Below are 12,083 nucleotides of genomic sequence, written 5' to 3' on the forward strand. Positions count from 1 at the left end.
ACAGCCAGAGCCATGGAGCAGTCCTGTTCACAGCTCAGCCGAGGTGGCTGCAGGGGCACACTGCACCCGCACTGATGGAGTCTTTTTCCAGCCCTGCCCGTGGACTCAGCTCAGTAGAGCAGGTGTCCGGCGGTGATCACCGCTGTCTGCCGCCAGAAGCACCAGGCTGGGAGAAGATCAGAATGATGGGATCCTCAAAGACTTTGGTGATGAAGCCAGAGATGGTCATTGCTCAGAGAACAAGGAAAATAGAGTCGGAGGCGGCATTAATACCTGTTCATTGAGAGAAGATCTTGCTGGCAGTCAGGGTGACCAGGAACCAGAAGATCTGGCTGACATCACTAGTTAACAAGCGTAAGTGGTTTTCAGAAGAACACCCACTGAATTTACTTCACTGAAAGACAGAAATCCACAGTTGTGTGGATTTGGTAAAGTTCCCTTGGCTAGACACTTGCTAACTTGCCATGCTGACTTTCCATCCCACTTAAGAGCTACGAGCTTTTCATCTCACACCAGCATGCACAGCTGTAGCACTGTTTGCGCTCGGCGAGGCTGTGGGGTGCGAGCTCCCTGCCAGCTCTGCTGCCTGCTACGGCAGAGCTGTAACCTTGGCAGCACCAGGGGTTAATGATCCTCATTTAGGGACACATGCAAGTTGCAGAAATTAAAGAACTGTAACCAAATCTTTAATTTTGGCAGCACCAGGGGTTAATGATCCTTATTTAGGGACACATGCAAGTTGCAGAAATTAAAGAACTGTAACCAAATCTTTAATTTTGCCAGCACAGGTAACAGACAGATGCAGGTATGTGGCGGGTTGACCCTGGCCGGACACCAGGCGCCCATCACAGCCGCTCTGCCACCCCCCTCCTCAGCCGGGCAGGGGAGGGAAAATACAGCAAAAGGCTCCTGGGCTGAGATGGGGGCAGGGAGATGGCTCAGCAGGTGCCGTCATGGGCAGAACAGGCACAACCTGGGGAAAATTAGTTTAATTTTTTACCATTCAAATCAGAACACCTTCTCCCCAGCCCCTCCCTTCTTTCTGGGCTTAACTTAATTCCCCATTTCTCTACCTCCTCTCCCCGAGCAGTGCAGGGAAACAGGGAATGGGGGTTACGGTCAGTTCATCACACACTGTCTCTGCTGCTCCTTCCTCCTCACACTCCTGCCCTGCTCCAGCATGAGGTCCTTCCCATGGGAGACACTTCTCCACGAACTTCTCCAGTGTGGGTCTTTCCCATGGGCTGCAGTTCTTCAGACACAGGCTGCTCCAGCGTGGGTTCCCCATCGGGCCACCAGTCCTGCCAGCAAACCTGCTTCAGTGTGGGCTTCCCATGGGTCCCGGCCCCCTGCGGGCACCCCCTGCCCGGGCTGCGGGGGGGAGCTGCTCCCCCGCGGGCTCCGTGGGCTGGGGGCACAGCCTGCCCCGCCGGGGGCTGCCCCGCGGGCTGGGGGAGCCGCTGCTGCGGCGCCCGGAGCCCCCCGGCCCCTCCGCACCGCCCGGGGCTGCGGGGCTGCTGCGCTCGCTCTCTCGCTGCCGCAGGGGGGTTTTACCCCCTGCTCAATACGCAGCCCCTGAGGCGCTGCCGCTGTCGCTGGTGGGCTCGGCCTTGGCCAGCGGCGGGTCCCTCTGGGAGCCGGCTGGCACTGGCCCGCGGGCCGTGGGGGAAGCTTCTGGCAGCAGCTCGCTGAAGCCGCCCCTGTGCCCCCCCCTACCAAAACCTGCCATGCAGACCCAGTACAAGGTAACACAGACACCAGCATGCATTTCCCTGTCTCAGTCTGCAAGTCCAGTTATCATCCATCCGGCACAGAGCTGACTTTCAGCATCACGGATTTTTTTAAAATACTCTTTTTCAAATCTAACCTCTATAAGCAGTTCCACTCGGCTGCTCTGCCCCCACAACGACTGGTGCAAGATCCCAATCCCATTTTTTTGCCAGGTAACAACTGAAAGCCTCATGAAGTGACCAAATACCATCCATCCCCTTCATGCCCCTCATTCACAGTCTGAGCTACTTCACCCTGGTAATTCGGAGCTGGAACATTTTCTGGTAGAAGAGTCACAACATTTACAACCTACAAATCCAGTGTCCTCTGAACAGGTGAAAAGCAGGGTGCTTTCCTCTGGTATCGCTCAAGAGGCTTTAACCTCTGCCCTTAGGACTGCAGTTCACATTCTCTGCCAGCTAAAACACAATAGCTTATTCCCTCAAACCTGCTCCAGAAAGCACAAACATCACCTTGACTCTGACCAAAAGTTCTTCTCAGGAAGCAGCAGGTTTGTAGAGATAAAAGTCTTACCAGGGTACACAATACACTTGTCCCGCACAGGCTGGGGCTTACGTGATGCAGCTGCTCATACGTAACGGAGATGGTAATGCGCCAGAAGCATTTTTCCCCCTAAGAGTCGGGCTCTTCATGGAAAGTTAATGTTTGAAGGACAAAAATTACTACTTTGTTGAGAAGAAGTTTGGCATCTTTATGATAATTCTGGAAATTCTATCCATTTTCATCAATACAATGATCCATTTTCCATTTAGATCTTGCTCAGCTTTTCTCCTCGTATTTCTTCTGGTGGAAGTGCGTGCCATTGATTTCATGAAAAATCTTTCTACCGGATTTGAATTTGTCACCTCTGCTTTAAAGACAAATGTAAAAACTGGACCAATAAAGCGACAAGACAAAAACAGAAGTTCTCCATGCATTTTCTCTGTGTTAGTTATATCTGCAGCTATTTTAACCTTTCATTCCCTTCAAGCTCTACATTTCAGCTGTCTCATTTTTGTTACCATTTTCAAAACCCTAAGGAATTTGCAATGCAAAGTGTTTGCCCATGATGTCCAGAACTTGGTCCTGGACTGATCCAGGTAATTTTAAACCTCGAGAGTTGTGCGAGTATACTCTGCTTTAACTATGCTGTCCTTTACATTCAAAGCTGAACTTCATTTGTCACTGTGATCCATTCCATGAGCTTGATAAGGTGCCATTAAATTTTCCTTAATTTTTGTGAGCTCAACTTTAATAATCTTCACCACTTTCTAATCTGGAAAAGGAATGACCAGTGAAATAATTAAAAAAACCCAAAAAACTTAGCAATTTAAAATCCAAACAAAACAGAAGTTAATCTTATATTATTGGAAATGCTGGAAATACCCAGAGCATAAAGAGGGGTTTTGTAATTTTCCAGTCTAGTATAATAAATTGGTAAGCTTGTAAACCTCTTCACAGGCACGTACATGTGGCACAGAAGGACAGGTATGCCACTACCTTACGAGGACTGCCCACAACCTATCATAAACTATGTATTACTGTCAGCCCCTGAAAAAAAAAAAGCTTTATGCTGACAAGTTATGGCCAAGACAGAGTATCTAGGAAGAATCTAAATACTTCAGAAGAAATACAGGGGGTAGGAACTCTCCTTTAAGAATCTTAGCAGATCTTGGCAGTTCCTCCGATTTAAGCACAGAATTCCCATCAGTTTCAATGGTGCAACTGCTGCTAATGGTCTAAACACCGCTTCACATGGGATGTATAGAACAAGATCTGCTTAAGCTTACCCATTTCATTAGCATAAAGTTAGCGGGAGTGTTTTAGACTGAGAAGTATATCCATCTTCCTATTTGCTTCTTGAAGTCAGATTGGTATAAATCTTAGCAGGGCACACACAGAACCACAAAATACACAATCTTTACTTCCCCAAAAAGCCCCAGCAGAAACTCTCAACTTTGGGCCGGCCCAGAAATAGCTGCCTTCCTTCTTACCTATAAGAGACAAAGGAAGCTTTTTCAGAGTGCCATATATTTATCTTCTAGATTAAATCACTGTTCCTCCTGGTGTAAATGCAGTGTACGAAGGAAAGGTAATTCAGAGACTGCGCAGGTCAGCACTGGATTAATATCAATGTAGCACCTTAGCAAAGCCTTTAGCATTACAGTGGCCCGTACTTTCTTCCTCCAGCAGCCGAGCTTATCCCTAAGACTGTTTCAACGGTCAGATTTTTGCTACCATTTGAAAAACAGAAGTTACAGAGTACTTTCATTGCTACCAGATATTCCTCACATCTGTGAGTATTAATTTATGACTGATAACCACACAATGGTATGGGAGACAGATGTCGTCCCTTTATGACATTTTAGAATATGAAAGGTTTCAATTCATCCCCTCCTTCCTTCATGACATCTATTAACTTATCCATAGGGAAAAATATAATTTCTGTCTAACAGTGAAAATCAAATGTCAAACTCTTCAACATATTGACAGCCTGACCCTGCAAAGACTTAGCTTTAATCTTTTGGGGCTGCGAGTATCCTCTTGACTCAAATCAACACAGAAGAGAAGCGTATGCCTGAACTTTAGCAAGGCTGAGGAATCTGGGATTAAGAGCTACTGCTTTTGTTTTGGCAAATCCACAATCCAATGCATCCAAGGAAAAAAGCACAAATCTTTTAGCAACTCTCCCCCTCCCAGTTTTCCACTCGCCTCACGCTGCAACAGAAATGCTCTGCAATGGGCAAAGCTCTGACAATTTGCCCGAAAATCAAAGCGATGGTTCTACCCGCTTACTGCGGGAGTTATTTTGGCAAGCTGACACTACAAATGCCAAGCAGCATTTAAGGATTTGCTTGAACATGTGCATATATACATCTTATTCATTTCAACAAAAGGGAACTCCACATACTTTGCTATTCAAGCTTGCCAAATATTTTAACCAGAAGCTACTGGATTTCCATGCACTTATACTGTATTAAGTACCTAGCTACTTTTTCAAACCAAGATTACACTTCAAAAAAATTACATTTTTCAAAAATCAATGCATCCAAAACACTTAACTAAGAAAACATGTCCTGCCTCAGCCTGTTTCTTTTTCATGTATTATCATAGCCATTTCCTATCTGAGCCCGTGTTACTTAGGTGGTCAGCATTTTGGGAGAGGGAAGTTTCACTTTAAAGATGGTAACATGCTCCTAAGCCAATGTTTATCAAGTTGGGGTTTTTTTGTTGGGTTAGTTTTTTTTTTTTGAATAAGGTTTCTGTACCTACAGTTACTTATTTGGCAACTACATAGCAGAGTACAAGGAAATCTTCCCTCCCAAGATTCATTCAGGCAGCCAGCACATAATGCTGTCATCGCAGTTCCCAGCACCCTGAGGTATTTGTATGCTCCTGACTGTAAGTACATAAGACTACAAACTTATGTTTGTACAAATACAAAGTTATGAGCACGTAACTTCTGCGAGGTATGCCAGGTGTGACACGGCTGTACGTTTGCAACTGTGCATACTCGCGCTCTCCAGAAAAAAAAAACACCTCTGGGCCACTTCTTTTGACATGAAAGGAAAACAAAACTGAAGCGATAAATCCCATTAGCAGTTTTCAGCAGGTTTTGCTCCCCCCCCCCTTTTTTTTTTGATAAATAAAATGGAGTCTGTCCTTAGCTTCCAGATCAAGAAGTATTAGTAAGAGTAGTTACAGACCCAATAACAACCCTTAAAACACCACCAAAATGCACTACGTTATTCTTTTATTTAGTTTACAGAAGAGTCTATCAGTACAGGTTGCAGAAAGAAAATGTTTAGTGCTATTTACAATTTGTTTTAAAACTCTGCTCTATACAAATTTAATTCTGATCAGTATGAACAATATTTTTTTAAATCTACTGCATATAAAGCATTTCATCAAAGCAGTAACAATGAATAAAATAACATTTGATTACATTTGAATGATGCCAATCATTCGAAAAAACAATTACACGGAACATCTGTAAGAGTTGTGGACACTTAAGTACAGAACACAATGTCAACCTGTGACTCATTTTTTTTAAAGTCTAAAGCTATTTATATGGAATATTTGTCTATTATACTACACGCCAATCTATATTTAACTTCTATAGTTATGTATTTTATAAGATTTTTATTAAATATATTCTACACATTTGTAGTTTCACCCAGGAAGAATTCCTCCCCAGTGAAAAAATATAAAATCTTTTATATTTTTTAATTTTTATTTATTTTTATTTTTTTACAGGTTTAGATGAAACTAGCTCATGCTTTAGTGCTGTGCAAATTTCTTTAGCATATCAACATTTAAATTATTGATATGAAATAAAAGAATGGCATCCTTTTTAATTATGTATGCCTTCAAAAATCAGCTTCTGATTTTAATACAATTGCAAGCACTAACACCAAATGCAGAATATGTAAAGAAACAAAACTAATACTATGGCAGAAGTTTTTCTTTTTGCTTTTTAAACTTTAATAATTCTTCTGAAGTCTCTAATGAGTAAGCATGACACTGGACACTAAGGTACAGATGAGAAAATGACTGAAAAACACCAATTGCCAATATTCAAATACATAAAATTGATTAGTAAATGATGTTTTCTAACATTTATGCACAATAATAAAAGCCTATGAACTACAGGAAATTACCCCTCCCATATTAAGGCTAGGAAATGCACTCTCTGCACTTGTTTGTGCTGTCTGAATAAGCACTCAACTAACGTACGAGATCAGAGTGCATGCAGTAATGAAAAAAAATCAGTTTCAGCAGCCCTCTACAGAGTGCTTTTAAATTACAGGCACATAGTTTTTTTTGTTTGTTGCAGTGAAAATATATATAGTTAGACTTGGTTTAGTTAGTATTCTGTGCCAGTTCGGCCACCAAGGTTGACTTAGTTATAACTGACTTAACAGTTTTTCCTTTGATTTGGCCATAAGTGAGATTTGTTTTAATTATAGATAAACCATTTTCCAGTGTTGCATTATACATTGAAGGTTATTACTAGGTGTCTAAAATATTGTTAGAGATTGTTGATGAGAAATATACTGTCAACCGTATTTAGTGCAAATTGCATCTAGAAAGCTTGACTGGTTAGATCCGGTTAATGGAGATTTTTGTGGTAGCAAAATGATTCCCGCTATGGAAAACAACACATTAACTTTTCTGGAGATTGAATTCTTTCAAGAATTGATGTACTGTAAAATTATTCAACACACAGAAAGCAGGAATTAAAAAAAAACCAACAAAACAAAAACAAACAATGAAAGTGTTCATAGATCGATCTTTTTTTTTTTTTAAAAAAAAAAAAAGACTAATGAGACAGTGTTCGTGTAATATTTCAGTTCCATGGATTTACAGACAGGCTCTTCCTACAGGTGTTTGAAGCAAGGTAGGGCCTCTTCTATCCCAGCAGCATGAAAGACAAAGACTATATTACATCACACTTAGCAGGTAAAGCTAACAGGGTTTACAGGATTACACAGCAATTGCTTTCTCCAGTTTTTTCACGGTTCCTTTGACCTGTGGAGCAAAAAAAGTTTGCTTCAGAAATGACATGTGAACAAATTACGCTGGTTTTTGTGCAAGTATGCTTGATACGAGTATGGGTTTTTTTACTATTTTAAGTAAAAAAAATATTATTACACACATGCATACATAACTGAACCATAACTCAGGAGTAGTTTTTAAACAATAAAAATGAAAGCTTTTAAAGGTTTGAGTAAATTTCTGCATTCTACAAAAAAGATAAACCAGCAAGCTAATTTCTTGGTTTTCTATAAACAACAGGTACAAAAGCATTCCATTACTTGCTTCATGGAAGACCAAAAGGACTTGACTCTTCTCTGCTATGAAATACTCAAAAAGCCTGTAAGAGATCTGACTGCTTTGCCAGGTACTTGAGTAAGAAATAGCTCTAGTGCACAGCATACCTTGAGAGTTTGGTTCTGGCAATGTCTCTCTAGCCACCAAATGCATCACTGTTGTTTTGCCAAAAGGAAGTTTTAATGCTGCAAAAGAAGAAAGGGAGATTTATTAATAACTACAGCAGTCTTCATTCTTCAAAACACCCAGTTGAAACTACCTGTAATTGGATTAGCATCTGTTCAAAAAGTTCACACTGTTAGGTTTGAACTGCTTACTAGGTGGATTTAAAGGCATTCCTGGCTAAAGCTTTGTAGATTAGGGTCTTGGGATCACTTAAATAATCAGTTAAATAACTTAATAATCACTTAAAGCATTGTGCTTTTAGTGACACAATACTCCTGTTAGGAAACCTAGCCTTACACTTTTGAGTAAAAGTAGAAGTTGGCACTCATGCCAACAGAGGTGCTAAGAACTCTTTATTGATAAGGGTGCAAAATAGTGGCTAATTCAGCCACTAAATTGTTACTCCCAAGACATCACAACGCTGAGCCACTACTGCAAAACAGATTTTCCTAAAACATACCTTGATCCACGATACAGATTTTCCAAAATACAAAATGTCTGTATCTTTCCTTTTAAAATTAATCTGTAACATCAGCTGCATGTGAAAATATCAGACTTAATACATTTTAAATCAGATAAGGTAGCTGTTACAAAGCTGCTTTTGTGAACTTTAGTAACACAAAATAACAAATCTGGAGCTTTCCACAATTTGTTCTGCTCGTTTCTAAAACTAAAATGATAATTTTCACATTCTGATTTAAGCACACCAACAAGTGCTATATTTATAGTTTTAGCACTGTAGTATAATATTTATATTATAGTATAATATAAATTATTATTAACTTATAGTCTCCTTGAAATGAAAGGATTCTCTGTTGCTCACTGTATTCAGCAGATTCTCACTGCCAGATCCAATATTCTGAACTTTGACATCTTCCAGTGTGTGTGTGTGTGTGCGCGCGCGTGTGCGTGGAGAGTTAATTTGTACAATTCTTTACATTTTGTGTCCTCTCTCCAGCTCCTAAGACTAAGCATCTTCCTTGATTATTTTGCTGAGAAATATAAGGTAAAGTTGCTCTAAATTTTTTCCTCCCCACACTACAAAGGGAAAAAAGGTAGCGCTAAATGTAACAAGAACTTAGCCCTAAACACAAAATTCATTCTGACCTAAGTAGAACCTGTCCTCTCAAATTCCATTTACCTCTTCTATTTTCACAAACAGTGCACCAAGGCATTTTTAAGTGAATAAATTCATAATGAATGTCCAATAAACCTGAAGGTAACTGAAGAGAAAAATGCCTGTTTCAATCACTACAGCACAGGTTCAAAATTCAGTTATAAAAAAATATAAACCTAGTGTTCAGTTACCACATATATTCAACACAAGCCTAGCTAAAACACTGCTACTAAACCATGTTAATTGCTTATATATTTGTTTGAAAAATGTGGGTTCTGATTAAAACACAGGTTAAGCATATGGAAGGATACACAGCTCCACAAGCTTCTTTGAGGTAGCTGTACCTTGGGAAAAGCCATCTCCTCTATAGAAAGTCAGACCTGAAAGTTGCTTATTTTACTTGAAGTGCTGTCTGTGCCTGCACCTAGAAGCCAATGACAGCTCGAAGTTTGACAGGGATGAAGTATTTTGGGTACTTGATTCTGTGATACAACTGAAAACTCTGAAAAGAGCTTATTAACAGTCTGTTAAAACTCAATGGAAAAGGACTGTCTTCATGACATAAACTCTTTTAAGAAGCCATTACAGAAAGAGCAAAATAGTACAAACTAATCACATTAGGGACATCTTTCGTAACATCAAGACACTTGGAGACTTGACTAGTGAGCTGTGGAGATTAATTATTTACAGTAATCAAGTAGAAGTACGCTAATAGTTCAATTAACTAATTTCAGCTAGTTGTTTGCATAGCTCACACAAGTTTTTATTAGCATTTTCTAGCTTCTTACTTGGAGCACCTGACAGAGTCTGAGCACCCCAGCCTATCCTCAGTAATCCTTTCTGGCTCTTGTCTTCATTCTCTCACTCCTTTCTCTCACTTAAACCAAACTTTTATTTAATACCTTTCCTATCTGTTTAATTCCACTCCTATTCCAAATTTTCTATTGTCATAATTCATTTTTCACTCCCTCTTTCGGTATGTGTATGACACAAGGTGGGTTGGCTTCCCTTCCTCCCTCCCCACTAAATAAGGAAGTAAAATGTTGCCGATTACTATTATCTAACAAGAAATGGAGAACTGTCAATTATGTATTACCTCCCTAATTAAAGTTCTCTCAAGTGCAAACTGCAGATCAAATATTTAGCTAAAGGATGAAATTTCCTGTTGGAAGGTGAACAACTGATTCTGCCTTGCTAGCTAATTCCCCAACCCTTTACACAGTCAGGACACAACAGAACAGTGTGGCTCAAGCACCGCAGGCAACAGCAGCACAGCAAGCTTTACAGAGGCGTCTGTTTTTCTTTACCACTTCCAATGCCGCTAGTTCTACTGTTTTTGTAGTGATGGTCCATTCAGAGAAGCTGGCTAAAAAGAAGGTTCCTTTAAAATATTTTTTTCACTCAAAAGCCAGTTTTTCCTAAAAATCTGATATTTTTTGAGGCTTCTTAGTTTATAGGAGTCTCAAATTCGTAAGATACTATGTAGATATGTGAGTTTACAACTAGAACATTACAATGTCATTTTAAAATGTGAACAAAAATGAACTCCTGTTAAAAAGGAAAACACCTCCTTGGAAACTTTCATTTCACTAAGTGATAAAGTGACTTTCAGTACACAGGAGGTCCAAATTCCACTCAATATTTCCTAATCACCTAAAGCAAATAAAACAACTCAGTTATAGAAAGCTGCAGATAGAAAAATTTCATGGAACTGTATTCCAACAGCATAAGAACCTCAATTATTGTGTTTAGCAAGAACTTCCCTCCCCCCTCCCTCCTCCTTTTAACAATAACCAGGTTCCCTTAGGGTTACATCTAATGAACACTGCAAACTGAAGTAACAGTCTCTTTGAGCTACTTCATGAATTGCTGCTCCCCTCTCAGCTGTATAATCTTACTCCAGATAACTTCATTAGTACTGAAGTAAGCCAATGTTTTGGGGATTCTTTTTCTTAAAACAATATAGCAACAGAAAGATCTCTGAAAACCACTAGTACACATTTAAGATCCTTAGGGTCAAATCATGATGATTAAATTGCAACGCATGAATGATTAAGAATGAACAAAAATGCCCTGAACCCAAGTGTTCAAAATCCTGAGTTAATGGAAGAGTCAACAGCACGCAGCTATTATTTTTCAGCTTAACCCATTAAATAATACATTAAGTATATTAAACAAATGTTCAAAGTTGTTTCAGACTTAGACAAATGTCACTAAAGGGAACTAGCACTGGTGGTCAAGAGCAACACCTAGAGATGAATAACAAAGAAAAATCCCATTTAGCTATCCTTGCCTGGAAAACGTAGGATAAGACTAGTATCTCAAATTGCAGAGACGATCCAAGACTTAACATTTGTCTTTCAGCCCTGCTCCAACTGCTACTACCTGCACTCATTGGCACTTGATAAATATACAAATTAAAGAGTGAATAAAAATTTCCAACTTCTCCCAGCTGAATTGACAATGATCTTGTTTGTATATATAGCAGCATTAAAAATTGATTTATAGAGAGTGTAAATCTAGTCTAAAAGTACATCACTAGCCAACATCGGTAATGTAAAAAGCAAATCAATGGCTCTATCATCCCAGCCACTTCTTCACGGAAAGATCATCATAAGCAATCCAAAAATACTCTTTTCAGGTTCATCTTAAGTTCAAAAACATTTCATTGGTGATTTTGTATTATATTCTCCTCTCTGTATTGCACTCAAGCACCAAATGCATGAGCAATCTGAACATACACAGAAAGCAGAAGTACTAATGTATTTTTAAAGTGGCCCAGAGAAGAAAGTCTCGTTTAATTTAGTCACTGATATAGCTAGTATTCACAGTGGCAATTTTTACCTACAAAAGAAAAGATTATTATTATACATTGTGTCATATGTCTACCAAAGATACCCATCAAAATATGTAATTGCGGTAGAACACTTGCCACAAGGGGGCATAATTGAATTGCATTTCTGTAGCATATGAAGTGAAGCCATTTACTTTTGTTTTCCCATAACTATGCAATTGTATCCCTGGGAGAGCACTGGACAGCAAGAATGCTTAACCTCATTCTCATTCATGTGGTGTCTTCCTTCATTGCACTAAGATTGAAAGTATTGTTTAACCAATCATCATAAAGTTTATCTAACATTTTAAAATACTTCAGACATTTATGAAGTAGCCTGCCCTGCAAGTGCACTGTAACAGA

General features: G+C 39.7%; 1 protein-coding gene across 1 annotated transcript in view; it reads right to left on the reverse strand.

Moving 5' to 3' along the window:
* Window positions 1-5,507: 5,507 nt before the first annotated feature.
* Window positions 5,508-12,083, reverse strand: part of UBL3 (ubiquitin like 3) — a 58,456-nt gene continuing 51,880 nt past the window's right edge. Inside the window, exons 4-5 of the mRNA XM_056328317.1 lie at window positions 7,713-7,790; window positions 5,508-7,302 (exon numbers count right to left, since the gene is read on the reverse strand). Of these exons, the coding sequence (XP_056184292.1) occupies window positions 7,250-7,302; window positions 7,713-7,790 (131 nt within the window). The 3' untranslated portion in view covers window positions 5,508-7,249. The remainder of the gene's footprint in view (window positions 7,303-7,712; window positions 7,791-12,083) is intronic.

Source organism: Falco biarmicus, chromosome 2, assembly GCF_023638135.1.
Source record: "Falco biarmicus isolate bFalBia1 chromosome 2, bFalBia1.pri, whole genome shotgun sequence".
Lineage (NCBI taxonomy): Eukaryota > Metazoa > Chordata > Aves > Falconiformes > Falconidae > Falco > Falco biarmicus.